Source organism: Haemaphysalis longicornis, unplaced genomic scaffold (assembly GCF_048455015.1).
Source record: "Haemaphysalis longicornis isolate Haplotype H1 unplaced genomic scaffold, Haemaphysalis longicornis Haplotype H1 scaffold_6, whole genome shotgun sequence".
Lineage (NCBI taxonomy): Eukaryota > Metazoa > Arthropoda > Arachnida > Ixodida > Ixodidae > Haemaphysalis > Haemaphysalis longicornis.
This window is the reverse complement of record NW_027526407.1, coordinates 161,309,007-161,328,703: the sequence shown is the minus strand read 5'-3', so window position 1 is coordinate 161,328,703 and position 19,697 is coordinate 161,309,007. Positions and strand designations below refer to the sequence as shown.

The 19,697-nt window shown below is 45.4% G+C and overlaps 1 protein-coding gene across 3 annotated transcripts in view; it reads right to left on the bottom strand.

Annotated features, from left to right (window-relative positions):
* Window positions 1–906: 906 nt before the first annotated feature.
* Window positions 907–19,697, bottom strand: part of LOC144142029 (nose resistant to fluoxetine protein 6-like) — a 77,937-nt gene continuing 59,146 nt past the window's right edge. For 2 of the 3 annotated variants that reach the window (XM_077673452.1, XM_077673454.1), the window contains exons 12-15: window positions 18,992–19,127; window positions 10,544–10,724; window positions 10,001–10,143; window positions 907–1,126 (exon numbers count right to left, since the gene is read on the bottom strand). In XM_077673452.1, coding sequence (XP_077529578.1) covers window positions 1,019–1,126; window positions 10,001–10,143; window positions 10,544–10,724; window positions 18,992–19,127 — 568 coding nt within the window. In that variant the 3' untranslated portion in view covers window positions 907–1,018. Of the gene's footprint in view, window positions 1,127–2,928; window positions 3,032–10,000; window positions 10,144–10,543; window positions 10,725–18,991; window positions 19,128–19,697 lie in introns of those variants that run through there. The other variant, XM_077673453.1, reaches the window with a different exon arrangement.

Genomic DNA, 19,697 nt, shown 5'->3' with positions numbered 1-19,697 from the left:
ACGATACGTAGTGGGCTACCATCCAGCTTGGACTTCATCTCTTTGATAAAGTTTGTCTTTGACACGCGGAGATTCCCACGTTCCCATTTCAGGAGGTCCATGGCAAGACCCGGTAAGAATAGACGACGCTCTGGCAGAGTTGATCGAATACACCGTTAGAGCCGGGGCGTCGTTTTCAATGGTATTGCCTGATCGGTACAGCTCTTAAACTGTGTAATCATTCCATCCTCATCACGGCACCAAATTGTTGAAGGCCAGGTAGCAGGTGTGGTTAAAGAGCCTCAGAATTGCAGTTTTCTTGCGTTCAAAAGGCGTTTCTACAGCTGTGCGTAGCACCAGGTGTTCTGGACTTTGTTCCCGCAGTATAAACGTTTCTAGGGTAGAATGCGTTAGGGTAGAATGAGGGTAGCATGAGGGTAGAGCCAAAAATAACGTATTCACTCTATGCGTGATGTGTTTGATGTATGGCCGCCCAAACAAACAACGTGAAGAAAGAAGCAGTATCGGAGTGGTAAATTCAGAAATAGAGGTTACTTGTTGCCTACTTAAGATTTACTTGCTGCAAAAGTGGTGAGCTGGAACAGCTGTGTATGTTAGTAACTCTAGCGTGTTACAATCGGCCTATCTTAAAATGTGTTCACTTCTTTTGAATGCCACGTTGGTTTTTGCACTGTCAATGCGTCCAAGTCGTGCCCGGTTTGCCTCTCGTATGGAGATTGGTTTTCCGATTATGGAATCATTCAACCTTATTTCTCACTTCTTCGACCATTCTTCACTTTCTTTTGGTCTATTAGAATGTGCGCAGAAGACATTACGAATATCAAAACACATGAAATATGGCAAGCCTGTATCACGCACACATGCTATTGGAGTAATGCAAAAGGCACACAACATATGTAAGTGGCTGTACCAACATTGTTTATTTTGCGTTGTGCCGTGCTTGTTTTCCACTTGTGTATCTTGCTAATGGACATATTACTGTCACCCACATAACTTTTCCAAAAAATACAACTTCCTGCTACCTAAGTAGCAGCTTCTCAATGTTTAGCATAGGCAGCTCAATAAAAAGACAGAATACCAAAGATACAGCATAAGAAAGAAGCAGATTTCCAGCGAAGAAATAGCTCTGAAATAAAAAAACGCAAACAGCATTAGGACCAGTCAAAATCATTTTCCCAATATAATTGCGCTACGCAAGGAATGCCTTGCCAAGGCAATAAAATAGGAATAAACGCCGATTAGAACGTACCCAGCTGAAATAAATTTACAGTTGTAAATATGCACTGAGAGGATATACGTAATGGTAACTTCAATATTCGCTATGGCTTAATAACAATGATTAGGGTTTGAACGGAAATATTATGCAATTAAGTACGTAATAATACGAAATAGTGAGGGGATTGCAACCCCTATCCCCATGTCGTTAAACGTTGGATGTTATAGTTGATGCAAATGTCTCGTGCTGACATGAGCATTTGCCCACAGACGAGGAATAGAATGTGAATGCGTTCACTGATCCCATTCGATGGCATGTTTTTTTCGGCAGCATTGTGATAAGAGAGGACTTGCACTACTATACTGAACTAATTGCAAGTGTTGCGTAGGAAAACCTTCGTAAGTTCAACAATAATCAGTATAGCCCAAAACAGGACCGTTAGGTCCATAAAAACAGTTATTTCTTTATATGAGTATACTACGACGGTTGATCTCATGGTTTTCCCGAAGTAACAAAACATGCTCTCGGTGTAATACCTGCCAGGTAAGGATGTCATACGGACTTTTTCTAGTGTTATTTACATGCAGCTTTTGAACACGTTCAGGGAATTAGAGCTGGCTCGCCAAATTATTTGTATTGGCGAATATGTGACCAGTAGCCATGAAGCATGCTTGTAAGCCGGTCAGATTGGTACATACTGATATAATGGAAAAAAATGAGTGTAAGGCAGCTCGGGCGATTATTAGGTGTAAGCCACGCTTTTTCTTGCGAACCGTCAGACCCGCTGCTTGCAACGCCAGCGGAAAAAGATGTGATTTAACTGTGATAAGTTCAATGAGTGCGATCCATTCCGAGGAACCTGCGGCATGCTGCGTTGCCTGCTCGCTACAAGAAAACGTGCCACTTCTTCGCATATTTATTTTCATGCACATGGCATCTTCTCGTGTTTTGTTTTACTGTGCACGCTAAGTCATGCTTCGGAGGATCTTTTCACTAGGTCTCCTCCTCCGAGAAGCATGCGTCTTTTCGGCGGCTCGTAACATTCAAATGATTGTCTAATTAGTGTTTGTGTCAAATTACCCAGTCGGCGGTTACCATTGGTGGACTTGGTGGAGTGTTTCGGTTCTTCTGCGCATGAAGGGAGGCGAGGAGGGTGTCCCCAAAGAAAATCAATTACGAGGCTCTCCCAAGGTGCTGGCGTAACCCGTTTTCGCCCCCTGGGTACAGGTCAATTTGAAAAATAACGAGGTTCTCTTTCTATATTGGTAGTCGTATGCACCTCTTGTTGTAGATCTGAATAAGTTGGCCACGCTCGACAAATTTACTTACACTTCATCTAAAGTTTGTGATAAAACGTTTTCTTTTATTATTTGGGGGCATTGTAATACATGCAAATATTTTATAAAGTATGCATTTTTATTCAATGTAACAAGTACACTTCAAAACTGCGATTACACCACGTTTTAGAAATCTTCCCTGTCGTCATACTTAGATTCCGGCAAAGCTATAAAAATCTCGTATCATATTGCACGCCTTATCGCGGCATGTGGAAAGAACAATTTCAAAAATGGATTATGGCTTAGTAGCTACTTTGTAATAAGAATCAACTAGTGCACCTCCGGGACAAGGACGGCCGAATATCTTAACAGTTAACCACGACCTCTTTACAAGTACAGCCCAACAGAGAATGACGAGGGATAGATTCTTTGGTACCTTGAGTCACACCTGGAACACGCGACGTAAGTATCTTTTATGGGACAGGGTATGGAATCACAGGAGCGCCAATCAATTGGGAATATGAGAAGATAACATAGGCTGAAAGTGAAACAAATGAAATAGGGATGAGGAAATGTAGAAAATGAAGCTGCCAAGCAGGGTCACAAAGTTAAGAAAAGATGGGGTGGAGCATAGAAGGTTGCGAGGGACGTTTGGGCTACGGTTGTGAGGGACGTTTGTACAGCTACGGCTGTACAAATCAGTAAAAGTTATGTGACGGTGTCCAGAACGTGGTAGTAACGTGAGGAGGTCAATTTGAGGAGAGAGGTTTATAAAGGAAGTGTTAGGCAATGCCACCAGAGTAAAAGTTTTGTTTTTGACATTCGTCTTTATTGCAAGTATACGTGATGTACTTTCTTGTAAGGATACTGTAATGCATCTAAGGACCACACAACCAGCGACGCCTCTGCAGTCTGCAATCACCATACTGAATTTTCACTTCGTCTTGAATAGTACGGTTTGGTCCCGACACATTCTGAATTCAATGCACGGAAGAAAGAGTTCTGACAACGTACTGCCGGTACGTATTTAAAAAAAAGGCATTAGGCTGCACGTCCCATGGATAATATTGAGGCCCGATCCGTATTACTCAATTATAGCTGAACCACTTGGGAATGAGTGCTTTTTTGTGCTTGACAGCTTCGGCGAATAGCGAATAATTTAAAGACCCCCACATCAAAATAAAATTAATTCGGGTTTTCACGTGAAAAGTCTTTTATTCCTCGGAATATATGAAACACACGTAGCTAGGATATTTTTGTGTGCATACACGTCGTGGCTACGTGAATGCACCTCCAAATGTGTATTCACCTATTCTTCAGACATATTACACCTATGAACGATATATTTTTAGATTAAACGAACAAACCAATTCTTCTTGCAAAGAATTTGTTTTACGCGTTCAGTGTTTCGGGCATTTTAATTAAATAAAATATATTGTGACGTGATATTGCACCATGACGAAGTACCCCAACGATTGATCCAAATTAACCAACTCGTTTAGCCATCAAACCGTATTTGTGGCTACATGATACGTCGCTCATTGGACTCTATGCTAGTAACAGCGCCGACCGACACGGCCTCAAGCTGGAGCGACGCAAAGTTGACAAGCAATGACGCTTCGTGTTATAGGATGTCTGAGTGGATGTCTGAGTGGAGATGCTGATTCTTGACGCTTGTCAGGCCCTTTCTGGAGGCCGTTTCGGCAGAGCAAGGACGAATTCATTGCGGAGCGTAAATGCACGCAAAGCGTGGTTGGCCGTCTCGGAGGTAAGACGGTTCCTGGTGTACCGAATTCACAAGCTTTTCCGCTCATTTTAAGCGATTTTGAGAAATTCCGAGACAGGTAATACATAGCGCTTTTTTTCTTGTCTGTACGGTCAGGTCGGTCAAGAGTAATTCACATACGCCCGCATTGAACGTGTAGCTTTAGGCAAAAGTGTATACATTGTACGGGGAGCGGAGTGGATTTTGGTGTTTTTTTAACTCTCGCTTAAATTTCTTTTATTTACGGGAAACTCATTTACAAAAATGAGTAACACCGAAAGTTGGGCGAGTTGGTAAATCATCTTGAAAGAAACACACACAGCGCGCAAAACAACAGGACGAAAGACGGGGGGATGTACAACACAACACAAAAATAAGTGGCGCTTCAAAAATGTATTGCGTACATGATACTCTTTTAACAAAAAAAAACGTGCTCGTATGCACTAAGTATGTGCAGTGCGAGGACGGGCCTCGCATTGTTGAGAGGAAATATTGTTGTGAAACCGTTGTGAATGAAGAAGAATTTTCTCCTGTTACTCTAAAACATTCCTCTTCCTGACATGTTGAAGTTTAAATTGATAAAGTCGGCGTATTGCTACGATGCACTTTGGTCACTCAACAATCATTGGCAGTGTCACACTAAACAGTTTCCCATTTTGGTGTGTGAAGAAAACATGTACATGACTTGAAAGAGCACATTGGGCCGACAGTGCTTGCGAGGCACTAGGTGATGATATATTGATGTAGTTTTTACCACCCCTCCGGTAGAGACATCACTAAGACAGACGTGATGTGCCCATTGTATAACATATGAGACCGATAAGCCAACAAAGAATGCAGCTTCACAAGACGACGTGAATTTCCAAAACTATATATTACGTGATGAAATACTGATTCACGCATGATACGATTGGTTATCAATGTTCCTATTCAGAAAAGGTAGTAGCACTGGCGCCGTAACGCAAAACATTTAGGTCATTTTTGTCCCCACAGCGCTCAGATTGCCATAATAAGCCTAGTAATGTGCTTTGACAGGTGAAATAAGTCAGTGGGACTGGTTACACACTTTTGCGGTACACAACCACTGTTCGACCACTTTTTGTTTGTGGCTGCTAAACTAAAACGGCAATATTTCTTCTGGGTGAAAATTGCACCCGCACTTCAATTTTAAAACCACGGGTAACTGCAGATTTTGTATTGATGTTCGCTGTCGTTCTTTATTCGTTGACTGAACCTTCAGTCCTTCCTGTGTGTTGAATTGGCATTTAAATCCTGAACCGTAGTTATGAAGCTAATCTCTTAAGATCTATGAACACTACAAAATTTGGCACACAAAAGGACGCTTCTTCTCGTAACATTGATAACAACCTAATAGCCCACAACAAAAAAAGCAATCTAGCTATTCAAAACAATGAGCTGAGCAAGAGGCGCCCCTTAGTTAATTTTTAGTGAGTTCTTAGACGTCCGGGAAGGTGAATTTTCATTAATATGTCTCAGCTACGGAAAGCGGCCGCCGCGAAGCATGAGTCATAACGCACAGGTAACACATCACTAAATATATTTATTGTTTCGATCATTCAGTAGTGTTAGCCGCTAATTGAGTAACTGCGGACATCGGGTAGGGTGAATGTGAGTGTTTTGACACGTTTGTTTTAGTTATTTTATTGTGAAACGTGTTTTGGTGCTTAAAAAGGGCCGACTGGGTGAGTTGCAGCTTGGGTTTTTAACATCGATGCTGTTTATTCTGTTAGTCCGTCTCGCGAATGTGCGCACAAATACCTCACCAAACAAAATTCGTTCGTCTGACCACGCTCGGACAGGACAAGTGCCGTCAGCTGTGAAAGTGGCGATGCACATTTTGCGAGCATGGCTGTGCAAAGGGGACGCGGGGTGTGTTGCGCTATGGCTAGCTTCGACAAGCGGAAAAGTTGTGAGGCTAAAAAGAGATCAATAAATGCCAGAAAGAACGAAGCCAAAGGCCGGGACGCGATAACGGTAATAATTTTCTTAATTACCGTTTAACACGCCACACCACACAAGCTGAAAGGTGGCCACCAAACGAGCTTGAAACTTGTCGTCACATGAAGGTTCCGGTACGCCCGCCGCTACTCTTTGAACTCCAGCGCAAAGCCAGTGGGCACGCGTATGTTGTACTTACATGTATTATGGCTGTATGACCGAGTTTTTATTTCTCGGTTGGGGCTACCGACGACACCACTGCTAAAATTCTAAAGGATCTCAAAGCATAACCACATAGAAAACAAGGCCGAGACATTAGCATTACCACACAAATATGAAGGCGAACCAAGTTCAAGCTAGGTGAGACGGCCATCTTCTCTGTTTGCGATGTCACCGCACAACTACTGCAAAGCTGCATTCACTTTTAAACTAATCAACATGTGTTTGATCTGTCGGCGTGGCCCCATTGACGTCTATTACAGCTTCATAGAGGTGTCGGCGTAAATTAGGCGTATACCAGTGAATAATATCTTTGAACAAAGAATTGAAAGCAAGAGAACCCGCTAGGCAATTGAGAAACGAATTGGTGGATTTTTGGAAAAAATCACAGGAAAAGCTCGCGCGACTTCAAAGATTGCGGTGGCGGAGGGACGAACAGTTTTAATTTAGCCGCTCGCAGTCAAGCCATCGCTGAACCGACCAATGGATATTAGCCGTGAAGTGGGTGGCAAGTAGGCAGCGTCTATCAGAGGAAACAGAATGCTAATTCTAATTACGTAGAGGTCGGTAGGGGACAAAAGATAGCTACGGAGGGCACGCCATTTCACGTTTCTTTAGAGGAGCAACTCATGCCATTCCCGTGGTTCCCACCTCAACTTCAAGATTCGAGGTATCATCATCAACAACAACATAGGCCTGGTTATGTCCACTGCAGCACGAAAGCCTCTCCAAAGATCTCCAGCAACGCCTATTGAGTGCTAGCTGACTCCATGCTTTCCCCCAAACATTTTGCAGCTAATTTATCCATCGAGTCACAGGCTGATCCCTATTCTATTTGCGGTCCATTGGTAGCAACTTCAGTGTACAGGTGAAAGATAAACGGCTGGTCTGTCTGTTGTGGGTTCGTGTGCACACTTTATTACTGCCAGACTTAAAAGGGCAAGGCTCTCACTGCCAGCGAGTGATGCTGCTCAATTCGTTTATTTAATATAGTACCTATATTTCCTTACTGCAAAAGAGGCTCGGTGTGTGCGACCACAATATCAGTTTTTTTGAAAAACACTGCCTTGTTTACATATGTCGAACTGCCGGCAGTCACTCGATGGGTAAAATGTTATATTTTTTTACTTTGTATAAACGTAACAATTTTTTTTCGTAGTGGTGGTTGTTGGGGTTTGCGTTACAGGAAAAACAAAGGAAACACACAGGAGAAATTTTGAGCTCCGCAGGGAGAGCTCACCTGCATACCACCCAGTGCAGCGGAAGAGAAGTAGAGGGTAATGATAGGATAAAGTAGAGAGAGAGAGAGAGAGAGAGAGAGAAAGGTGTAAAGAGGGCGGTCAGTACTAGAAAACTCTCAGTCAGGGTACATCAGTCAGTCATTGCACTCCTTGCTACAGCCGCTGCGCAAGCCTGGGTAGAGACTTGGTGAGACATTCTACTATCGATGTGATTCTTTCACGGTCACTTGTGAGCCATTCATTCAGCCAGCGTGAAGCGAATTATTATTGAAACCATGAATTTAACCTTTGTACACTTTTTTCGCTATTTTTGTTGGTTCTATCTGAAAACAAGCTGGCAGAATATATCACAAAGACAGCAGCTACCACGTGTTACACATGGGTGTGCATTTAGAGGGATAGGTCAGCCTTTCCTTAAAAAAATACCGAACTAGCTGGACATTTCCTATGACTTGGACAAGACTAGTTGCCATGTACAAACCAAATTCTCCTCCCTCTGTTTTCAAAATCAATGCATTTTACGGAGTCTTTACGCAGCAAATTAATTTGAAATGCTTCAGTGATTGTGTTGTTTGTGTGGGGGGGCTTCCTTAAACTAGGCTTACGGATCGAAAATTTGACTAGTGCAAAGCATATTCCGTTTTTTAATAAGAAACCCATATGATTTGTATTAGTTTATATATTTATTTTTTTGTATTGTTTATTTTTTGTTTTTTATATTTATTTATTTATTTATTTATTTATTTATTTATTTATTTAATCACTTATTTACAATTGAATATTCACCTACCCTCAGTGCCCATGGGCATTAAAGATGGGCGCGGTTGATATAATTATTTTAAAAAGATGCAGCAAATATTATTATTATGACAAACGGCTCTTGACATAAATAGCGTAGATAGTGTGATACATACATCCACAGCAAACAGCTCCTTACTTAAAAAAGCATGCGCTGCACAAGTTGCTGTAAGCACTTATAGACCGATGTTTACACTCCAACACACTAACCACTGCACAAGTTGGGCTGACGAGTAGAATGACGGCCGACCTTTACGTTAGAAGGCTAAATTAGCGCGCATATAATGGGGCTATCGTGACAATCCTCTCACAGGAAACACTAAACATTACCAAAGCACGTCTCACAAAAATGGCATCCTCAAAACCACCGTAATCTTGCCAAAGATTGGAACCCGATAAACATTCTTAATATTCAGCGCCCCAGAACCTTTGAAGGAATATTTTGACTTTCTAGTCTGCCAATGTGAACAACCCTTGCAGTTGTCTCCACGCTTTGGGTTGGCAGAAAACAGCCGCTCATAGGCCGCCGCCGCATCACTTAGGCTTTCAGCGGGATTGTAGCCATGATAACGTCAGCCAGTTTCTGCACTGTGGTATTGCGAGTGCCCAACGCATTTGCGGTTAACTTTTTGTCCACCGACCGAGTATCACGCTCGTCTCATCTCGCTATGTTACCACCTAATGTCGTCTATTTTTCGCCATGACTAAAATAGCTACAGCGTAAATATAAACAAGGACATGTTAACATGAAGTGTTTTGTCATATTGAATTCACTTGGAAGGCAGCGCTCATCCCGTCGTCCTTCTGTGTCCGTGTTTATGTTAGCCCTGTAGCTATTTCTGAAATCAATTACACACACCCCAACAGTACACCTTGTTAAGCTCTGAGCAAGCCTAACAGTGCAACGCACAATAAGGGAAAGTAACAAAAACCCAAAATTTACACCGTTCGCCAAAACTAAATGCGCATAAATCTAAAATAATTGTGCCTAAGTGTAAATGCGCCAAGGGAAAGGCATTCTCCCAGCAAAATACGTACATCTCATATACAAAATAAAGCATTGTGTTCTAACAAGAGGCCAAAGGGTGAAAGGGGCCCACACGCGAAAGATGGCAGCTTCATTTCTGGGTGTGCGAAAGCAAAAAACGAGAGAACATTGCTTTTACCAACTGCACGTCAAAATTAAGTTGAATGTTTCTGTTGTTGCCTTGTCTTTGGTGCACAGCAGTTCTATCTTTCCTAATGGTGCGAGGAAAACTTCCCCCTTACCTATATTGCCCATAACAAACAAGTGTCCCATGTTACAAACAAGGTTACTTAGAACCGTTAACAGAATAATTGAAGAAAATGTGCAGCGAAGTATTTTTTTGAAGGATTTATAGTATGAAATCTTAAACACAATGTTAGGCACCACACACGTAATTAAGGTGGAACGTGTAGCAAAATAAATTATTCAATCAGAGTTTTCGCATACCGGTTTCAACGAACTCAAAGTATATGGAGCCACAAAATAATTATTGCTCACCATTAGGAAGGAGCTGTAATAAAAGGTTTCCTCCAGGTTCGCGAAAAATATATGAATGGTCATCAAGTGGGTGATGTAGGTGCAGAACGTCAGCTTGCTTAGCGGCTCCATAGCTTGGCTAGCTAGGACTTTAGAGAAAATTCCTGCACGTGCAAAAAAATACAGCAGAACTGCTGTTATACGACTTTCTCGGGAGCAGAAAAGAGCTTCCCTAATTGCGGGCGACGTGAAATCGGAACAAAAAAAACACGTATAAATACCGTTTCTCGCGACGTATTTGAAAGAAAGTTCTATATAAAGTACAAACTAACAGAGCTTTCCAGGGGTTGCGAACCCCGTCCTCTTTTCCTGCCCCATACAATTAGGAAATCGTCCCAAACAGCCCTGGCCTTGGTGTCCAGAAGAGCCTCCTCACCAAGGGGCGTATGTCAGCTAGACAGTAAGTATTAGGGGTCTAAGGAGACATCCTATTCGCGAGAGGCCACCTCTTCCCCAGTGCACAATGAAGCTTTTCATCATCATAGTGCCTTCCGGTGCGCTTACCTCCACAACCTCTTACGCAGGCATAAACGATCCAGGCAATGCCGATTACCCACAAAGAAGACGCAATTGCCAGAAAACTGCCATGCCAAGGAGTTCGTGCCAAAGGGTCGCTGATCCACAGGCCAAAAACTGAAAACAACGTCAAGAAGGCACACGACAGCCAGCCGAGGTACACGTAGCTCTGTGTAGAAACACCAAAAAAAACAAGAACGCATTCGAAATAACATTTATGGGAAGGCAGAGTGAATATGCAAAATTTCAAATACGAATATTCTTTTTCTTATTCGATTCGAGAAATGCCTATTCGAAAGTTTCCGAGCAATACGCAAGGACTAAATATTCTCTAAACGTGGCACATGTTTGCGCAGCAACGAACTATATGCCCTACGAATTCCCCTAAAGCCCACTACGTTCTCTCGTCATTGCCGAAATACCTTACGAGGCCTCGTGCTTTATCCACATTACCGTGATTACCGACGTGGGGTACTTGCAGATTGCAAAAGGCCCTGCGTTGCCCGAACAAATGCGACAACAGCCGCTACCATATATCTGTGCCGTGTTCCCTTTTCTACGAGTAACGTAACTGAAGCTTTCTAAGAGTCCCTGGCTGACCATTATTTATTTATTTTCCGAACCCGCCGCGGAAGCTTAGGGGCTGAGGCGTTGTGCTGATGATCTCAAGATCGCGGGTTCGATTCCCAGCTACGGCGGCCGCATTTTTATGGAGCCGAAAAGAGGAAACACCCGTGTGTTTAATATCTTCTTATACTTTAAAGATCCCCAGGTGGCCAAACTTAATCTATAGCCCTCACTACGTCGTTACTCATCGCCTGCGCAGCGTCGGCGAGTTAAACCATCTTATCAAAAATCAAAATGCTTTATATTCCCACTGCTGGCCCCATTCCAGTTTCGAAGCGCCGTGGCCAAAATGCCCGGTTTCACGTACACTGGTTCCATTTGAAGGTGGCGAGAGGCTTCCTAGCGCAAAGATTAATCAGTTTCTTGAAGCCATACGGGGCTATCCCCTTTGAAAAGGTTACACTTCTGTTTGTTGATTCATGTGTTGCAAGATGTTGCCAGTGGTTACAAGAAGTTCATACTTTCTCAACACGTTGAGCAATTACTTTTATTCCTGCGTTATTTTTTTGTTGTGTGGTAATCCGGCAATAGTGGCGGGGGACAATCCCACGGGATGGACATGTGCCGGCTGAGGATGAAGAGGTGGCGCAGGAGCGAGGGCGGAACATGGCGGACTCGGCTGGGCTACGTGTGTGCAGCCGGATCGGCTGAGCAGTGGACCTCGGCGGAGCGGGACTCCCAGTAAAGGTTTGATCGAGGGGGCTCAGTGTCTTTCTGGGGAACCGCGGCCGGGTGCAAGAACCCCGGTACCACATTTGGCGCCCAACGTGGGGCCGGCCGTGGTTCCTAGGAAGGGCATTGTGGTCTTCTTCCTCGTTTTGGTGTTCCGCGGCAAATGTGACCGACAGCTCGCTGGAGATGCGGTCAGATACGATCGACCTGGCGGACCAGTCTCTGGTGGTGGACATCTCGGATGCCCTCAGCGAGAGGGACAAGGTCAAGTTCACTGTCCACGCCAAGACGACGCTGTCGGACTTCCAGAAGCCAGAGTTCTCTATGCTTCGGCAGCACGAGGGGTTCATCTGGCTCCATGACGCCCTGGAGGAGAGCGAGGACTACGCCGGGATGATCATTCCCCCGCCCCCTCCGCGGCCGGACTTCGACGCCTCGCGGGAGAAGCTCCAGAAGCTCGGCGAGGGTGATGGCTCCATGACCAAGGAGGAGTTCGCCAAGATGAAGCAGGAGCTCGAGGCGGACAGCAGCTGACGACGGCGCCGGAGACCACCCCCGCGGAGCAAGGCCCGCGGACAGGACCTTGCCACGTTTGGACCTTCTGCAAGGACCCCCGGCTCTTAGGAGGCCACCTGTGGGACCGGTCTACTGCCATCCGGGGTGAGCCGTGGGAGTCCCTCGAGAGTGCCGACGACTGCAGCCGAGGCCAGCCAGCGTCGGCCTTTTCTTCGGAGGGGGGAGTGTGTGGTAATCCGGCAATAGTGGCGGGGGACAATCCCACGGGATGGACATGTGCCGGATGTCGGGCTCCCTTTTTGGGGCACTATCCGCGACATTCTGGTGCCGCAAAACCCGGGAGAGAACCCACGAGCCGACTTGGCCTGATGTGGCGCCGTCTTCGAGGACGCTAGGCCAAGATTCCCCTGGAAAGTACCTAATTCTGCGAGTCTCCTGATCTAACGCTGTGCGCCGCTTGTGGTCGTGCATAGGCAACCCGGTCACCCGCCATCGCGCCGACTTTTATGGAGAAGCTACGCCAACACCGTGATATCCTGAGAGAAGCCGTCACCTAGGGACGTAGCTGCTTATCTGTCACTGCTACAGGATTCGATTGCGTCGAACGGCCAGATCCGCTCGCACATGAGCGCTGTCAAGAGCAGGCACGATGAATTGAAGCCCATCGATAAGCGCACGCATAAGACCATAAATTTGGACGACCTGAAGGCCCATTCATTCGAGAGCTAGGAGTACGACCGAAAGGTCATCAGGTTCGGCACGCAGGTATACTTTGCCAGACCCTCCGAGTTTTCTTCACTAGTTGCTGCTCGGAGCACCGGGGCACCAAACCATTACTCCACCGTCACCAGGAACAGCAAGCACGGTGCCCACCGGTGAGAACAGGGTACCCTGGAGGCTGCGAAGGTGGCGAACGGGCCCGCGTCGTGGGAGCCGTGAATATCTGATCGCCCAAATGGCCTCACAGCTCCCCAAGTGTGTGATTGTCTAGAAACACCACCGAAGAATGCAACGGATTGCCGCGAGGGACCACTGAAAGTACCGAGCAGGGCGCCCAACGATTTCTGCACCATTCTCGCGGGCGGCCACGGAACCACCCTCTCCAAGGACCCCGTGACGACTATGCCGGCGCTTTTCCTACTTGTACAACGCTGGTGGTGCTGCTACGGGCGCTGGATTCTCCGTTCGAATCTCTGCTGGGGTCAGCTCTTCCTTGCGTTCCCGACTCCCATCGGCGCACTGGTGCACCGATTCGGCTCATTCGAACAGTGAAATGAATTTGGTTGTGGGTAACTCGTGAACGCCAACCGGGCACCTTCAATGGTCACGCTCGATGGCCCACTCAAAAGTTCATGAAAATGCCCCGCTCTGTGCCGCGATCTTGTTTCCGGAGTCACAGTAGTTCAGCTTACCAACATCATAAAGACCATGATGCTCATGACAAAGCATGGTCAGTTGTGGCCAGCAACAAGCCATGGCGCCTTCCGTAGGCTTCGCGCGTGCTGCCCAGAGGCAAAGCAAGGCGAGACTGATGAATCCAAGACCACAGTAGCAGGAGGGGGAAGTTTCGTATGAAAATCGTGGCAACGTAGGACCAGGAGGTTACTAAAGCATGATTGAAGTACCGGGCAGCACCTTCATGCAGGCTACAACCAATGTGAACTGCTTACAAACCCGTACAACTTCGCTTTCAGCTACACCAGGATGTTCCACGAGGTTGGCGAAGAGCACTCCGCAGTCATGCAGTGTACCTGCGTGTTCCTGCTTGTTCCTGCTGTGCGTAGTGCTCGTATATGTAGTGCTCATAGGTTGAGGCTGGCGGGAATACCTTGGTATACGACTGGTGAACGCGTACATGGCCAGGAACTTTATGGTGAATCTCACGTTTCTGCTTCCCTCGGAGTTTGCACAACTTGGAAATTGTGAACTGCGTATTCTGGCGGAACGATGTCGGGTACAGGACGCCCTGGCGAGTGATAAGCATGTCTGGGAGCAGCATGTCGTACGCAGTCTAGAATTCAGGCAAATACCAATACCGAACGATTGGCCGAATCATCGGTCTGTTATCAGTCATGGCGTACTCTTTTGTGACTTCACGTTTCTGAGTTTAACGCGGTGAAAGAGCGACTGCCAAAGATGTACAACAGCACCTTCATGTTGCCAAACGGACGTTTTTTCGCCTCTGAGAGTCATGCTGTTGATGTCCGCTGCTTCCAAATTGAATACACTATTTGCTATACTGGGGTGCTCGACATAATTATACCTAGGAATCACAAGAACATTCTTTCTAGTACCTTCATCTGCACATCCAAAATTGTGTCGGTGGACGCGAGGTCACGAGAAGATGATGGTATTTCTACATGTACATTTTCTCCCGTTTTTGCCGTTTCTACGTCGAGCCCCTACTGAACCTCGTAGTGCTCTATCTGAGTGACTGTTTTATCATCATACACTGGTGCCTTTGTGTATCCGCCGCAACCACCCCTCTTTGTTACCGCTGCTCTTTCGCAACTTGACGGCGGGATGATTGTGCTGAGGGTGATAATGAAAAGGAGGCAGGATTGACTGAGCAAGCGGGTATCGTGCTCGGGCAGGTGCTCGTGACCAGCACAGCGAACAAGCGACCGGCTGCCGGGCTCGCTTTTTGCATCACTATCCGCAACAAGGAGCGCACTCCCGGTCATTTATTTATGCAAAACGTTTATTTGAAAGGGTAATAAAAATTTTGCTACTTTGTGCTTTTAATCTTTATTTACTACACATATATTCGCCGTTCGACTCGGTAATCGAAGGAAGCTTTTTGTCTCATTCGTATTTGATCTGTATTCGACAAATAAATATTTGCCAACCCAAAACAGTTAAACATGCTTTAGGACATGTACGCTTGTTTCGGTGTTTTAATACAAAAGCAATATTGCTGTCCCTCGTGACACAAAGGAAAAACTTGTTTGCTGGGTCATTTTATTTATGTCTCCTTGTTAGCTTCTGTTTATCGACTTTTTGTTGCGAGTACTGCTGCAGAGGACTGGCATTACTTTCCGCGTGCTTAAGGTTCCACCGCTTTCACCGCCTTATTTCTGATTCTCCGCTGGCGATGCCAACATTTAAAGTACTTTTCACGCACTGAGCGTTTATACAGAGACATGCATCAGATTCCCACATAAACTGCAGCGTACTGAACTCAAATTTCAATATAGCGATTTTCTGTTTTTTTAATTATTGACAAACCCAGAATTTTCTGAATGGTATCAAAGACCAACTACAACGAAATTTGGGCTATTAAATGCACTATTTCCCGGCAGTATTACTTTAAATGTGGCAACCTGCGAACTTTTTGTGGCCAAAATAAGCATCGCTGCGTCGTAAACCAAGGTCAAAAACACTTTTTTAAAACCAAAACTCGAAAAAATTGGCGGCCATTACGCCCGGCCGGAAGTGACGTTACAGCGAGAAATCGAATAGGCGCGCCTAACCTAACCTATCAAGTAACGTTGGGCGTGTACCGCGGAATCTCCCATGCCTGCCTGCGAGAACACGGTGTGTATTTGATGTGTTTAGGATCGTCCGTTTCGTGAAACACTTAATACATACGTGCAGAGGGGTTGGGAAGTTCATGGAATCATTATTGCTTTGTTGTGAGCTGTAGTCGTCCGGTAAAATGAAAACACCGGCATCGCGAGGCATGGCGGCGAATTTCAGAGCCAGGAAATATGTACAAAAAAGTCAGTGTTCGGCACTAGATGGGCGCTGGCACAGCCAATATGCCCGGTGCAGTTCGAACTCTCCTGTATTTGTCAGAAAAGAAAAAAAAAGATACCGTGGCAGGAAAGCGTCTAAACTTGCCGGCTAGCGTGTATGAATTCAGTTTGAACGCTTGTTATCGACGTTCTTATCTACAATTTCCTTATTTTTCTTACAGGGCACTTTTGTTCTTTCTAGGAGGGTGCCCGCGCCAAATCTTAAGATAATGATGCAAAGCAGCGACGAAAGTATTGCGGTGTCTTCGCTGGATTCGTGAACAGAGAACTTTTTCGAGGCTCGATGCTACCAATGTGCGCCCTTTTTTATCTGTTTTTCTCTGGCTGGTGAGACAAATGTTACCAACAGCGGCTAGTTTTCAGGTATTTTTTTGACGCAGTTACTTCAACTGACATGGTTCAGTGCACTGCGCCGGGTGCTGGACTTGTTCGAGCCCCGACAGGCGCGATAACAGTGACAACAGCGTATCACCACGCGTCGGCCGTACTCGCGCCACTCGCGCCTTCGAACAGTCGACCGGCCACGATCATGCACTGGGCTGCACAGCTACCTGCCGGACTCGTTGGCTACCCTACCGGCCGTGACAACAGCATATCGCCTCGAGTCGACCATTCTGCGTATTGCGCACTCGCAGAGCCGCCCGGCCGCGAGCTTGCAGTGCGTCGCACAGCTGCCGTTGTCGTTCGCGCGCCCATGCACCGACCAGCTGCGGGAACAGCGTGTTGCCTCGCGTAGGCTTACACGCATCTCGCACTCTCGTCGATTCGTCCGAGATCCCGCTGCCGCGGCCGCGACCGCAAAATCGGCGTTCTGAAACTGCCGTAATCACTCGCCTATAGTGTATTGCCTCGCGTAGACCGGCCCCGGCACACTTGGAATTTACCCTCTATGTCTCGGCAACCCAAAGCTTCTTCAGCTTCTCGTCTTACTGAAATGCGTGAATCCAATTACAATTACACTGCTCCCTCGCGTAAGCCCGCACCTAAAAGGACGACTGACGAAATCCGGCGGCCACACGGTAGTCTTGAATGGCGCGTCACATGCAGAATTCGGTGCAGTGGTGACAATTGCTCGCGACACTCAACTAGGTGCTTCCACCCCTGAAGAGTCTTGTTTTCGAGCGGCTTTATTATAAAAACTGCGCGTTTTTGGAGTTTAAAATTGGGTCTCACAAGACTTTAGTGATGCATACCACACGTTGAAGCAGAATTTGGGACCGGTATATTTTCTTTGCAGTTGGCCTTTAAGCTTCTGTGTTCACAACGGCGGCCATTCTCCTACCGCCACTCAAAGTTGTCACTTTTTGCAGTAAAAAGGAAGATAAGCTTCTTTTCTAAAAAGTGTGGGGTTGTGAGAACACCGTATTTCTCCGTGACTCTGTGCACTTGTATCATGGTAGAACTGCAATTTCAAGCATGGCAGGTTGAGAGGGAAACTCAAGGTAAATCAAGTTTTGAAAATGGAGCCCACCAGTAGTGGCTGGCTGTGGGGCGACTCAAACAGGTAACAGACTAAATTATGGCTCTTCTAGGAAGAGCATAAAGTTGCATTGTTGTGTATGCGACGCGAGTTTGGTCAATGAGAGGAGTATTTCGGTGGCTCGTTCAAACTGTCACATTCAACGTGATGTCTGCCTTAAGTTCGGCACCGTTGCAGATGGAGCTTTTGAATGTGAACGCTCTGGAAAGGGTCGCTTGTAGTGTTTCTGGAGAATAGCAAGGCGTACACCGCAAAATATCTCCCCTTAAAAATTTATATTTTGGTTAGAGGTGACTATTGTTCGAAAACTTCCGCGTCATTATACCAGAGGTTGCAGAAAAGTTTGCGGAGATCATTTATGTTCATAAGTTTGTATAAAACAATTATTCCCAATAAATAAAAGGGCGTGTATTACGTTGTCTAGGATATGAGCATAGTCGTCTCCGCAAATTAAGAAGTAAGTTATGTACACAAGAAAACACCATCTGTTGTAAAATATTTCACATACTCAACAACAAAATGAGCGACATTTCGAAATTGAGAATGCTATGAACGTGAGATCGATGGCAAACTCTTTGACACAAAATTTTACACGGATAATCACATAAATATTGTTATTAAAATATGCAGAAAAACGTGCACAATTCGCTACCGTTACTCTTATACTTTATGCTGTGTTAGCATTGCCTGATATATATATTTTTTTTTCGGTTGTAACAACGTATTGATTTTTATGGGATACGCATCGGTATTTATTATTTTGTTACCACCTCACGTTGATCATCGGGCTTCTGCCACCTTGCGACCGCATTCGGAAAAGGTGAAATTACTCATGTTTCAATTTTTTACAATTATTACATTGGCGTGTATATAAACGTAGTTTCTGAAGGTATTATTACCTTTCAAAGCCGCACTAAGTTTAAGGAACTGCGCCTGAGAACACTTCGCACAAGGACGAAAAGTTACATGCATAGAAACGCAGAAAAATTGAGCTAAACGCCTTCCCGCTTTCAAAACGGCACTGGGGAGACCTTACTGGCGGCAGTGGTCAGAGGCTAGCTCACCTAGAACAAGGTCCTGGTGGAGCCTAGTGGTATCTATGGGCTTATAGGCGCAGACAAGGGAGACAAATGGAGTGAGTTAAGGCCGCAAGAAGTTCCTAGTGGGCATAAAATGCAAAACAAAAGAAAACTTTTCAACTGGCGTTTTCGATTACAAATGTTGTCACGTCAAATGGTACATTCAGCTTTTTTTCCATCCACGTCAAATGCTTTACCTGTAAATCTAGGCATATTGTTTTACATTTTACAATTTTTTTTATTCCAAGATTGAACAAAGCATTGAACTTTGCCCGAAAGAAAACATCCTACCTTCTCAACATACCTTTCTTGGGGCACCTAATGACTTGTGTCCTTTACTTAGAAAGTTTCCCATCAGCATTCCTAACAGGTACGGGCTCATACGAAAGTACGGTTTATTATAAACATCTCTGTAGTAGTCATAGTCCTTGTCCGTGAACCTGCGAATGAGAAATTCAACCCTTGGTTTCATGGCCATGTCTGTTCCTCCACGATTACAGCCGCAGATGTACTGAAAAATTATAAAAAGTCAAACAAAGAAAAAAAAGAAAGTTAACATGTTCGACGTAGGCGGAAAAAATGGTTTTGGAAGTATCAGAGCGTAGAAAATATCTCGAAAAGACGAAGGACAGCTCTATATGAAATAAAAGGCAAATTTTGGGTTTGCAAAAATTTAAAAAAAGAGGTAGCACCCGGCGAGCATTCTTAGCGGGGGGGGGGTGCTCTTTACGGATAACGCTCTAAACGATACACGCTGTTGCAATCGACTGGTAGCGAGCAGCTGTGAAGTGCAGAGGTTTGTAAATGTCTATAGCAAGAGTTTGGAGAGCAATAGACGGAGGGTCAACAAAGTCGCTATAACAGTCCCGTAGGTGGAGATGTGGATCGTTTGCGCTGTTGGCGTGAACTGCACGGAGGGACGTGGCGGGTACTGTACGTAAAAAGAACGACCGCAGACGCGACGTTTTTTTGCATTATAGGTGTCCGGCTATGGCTTCCTGATGAAGGGC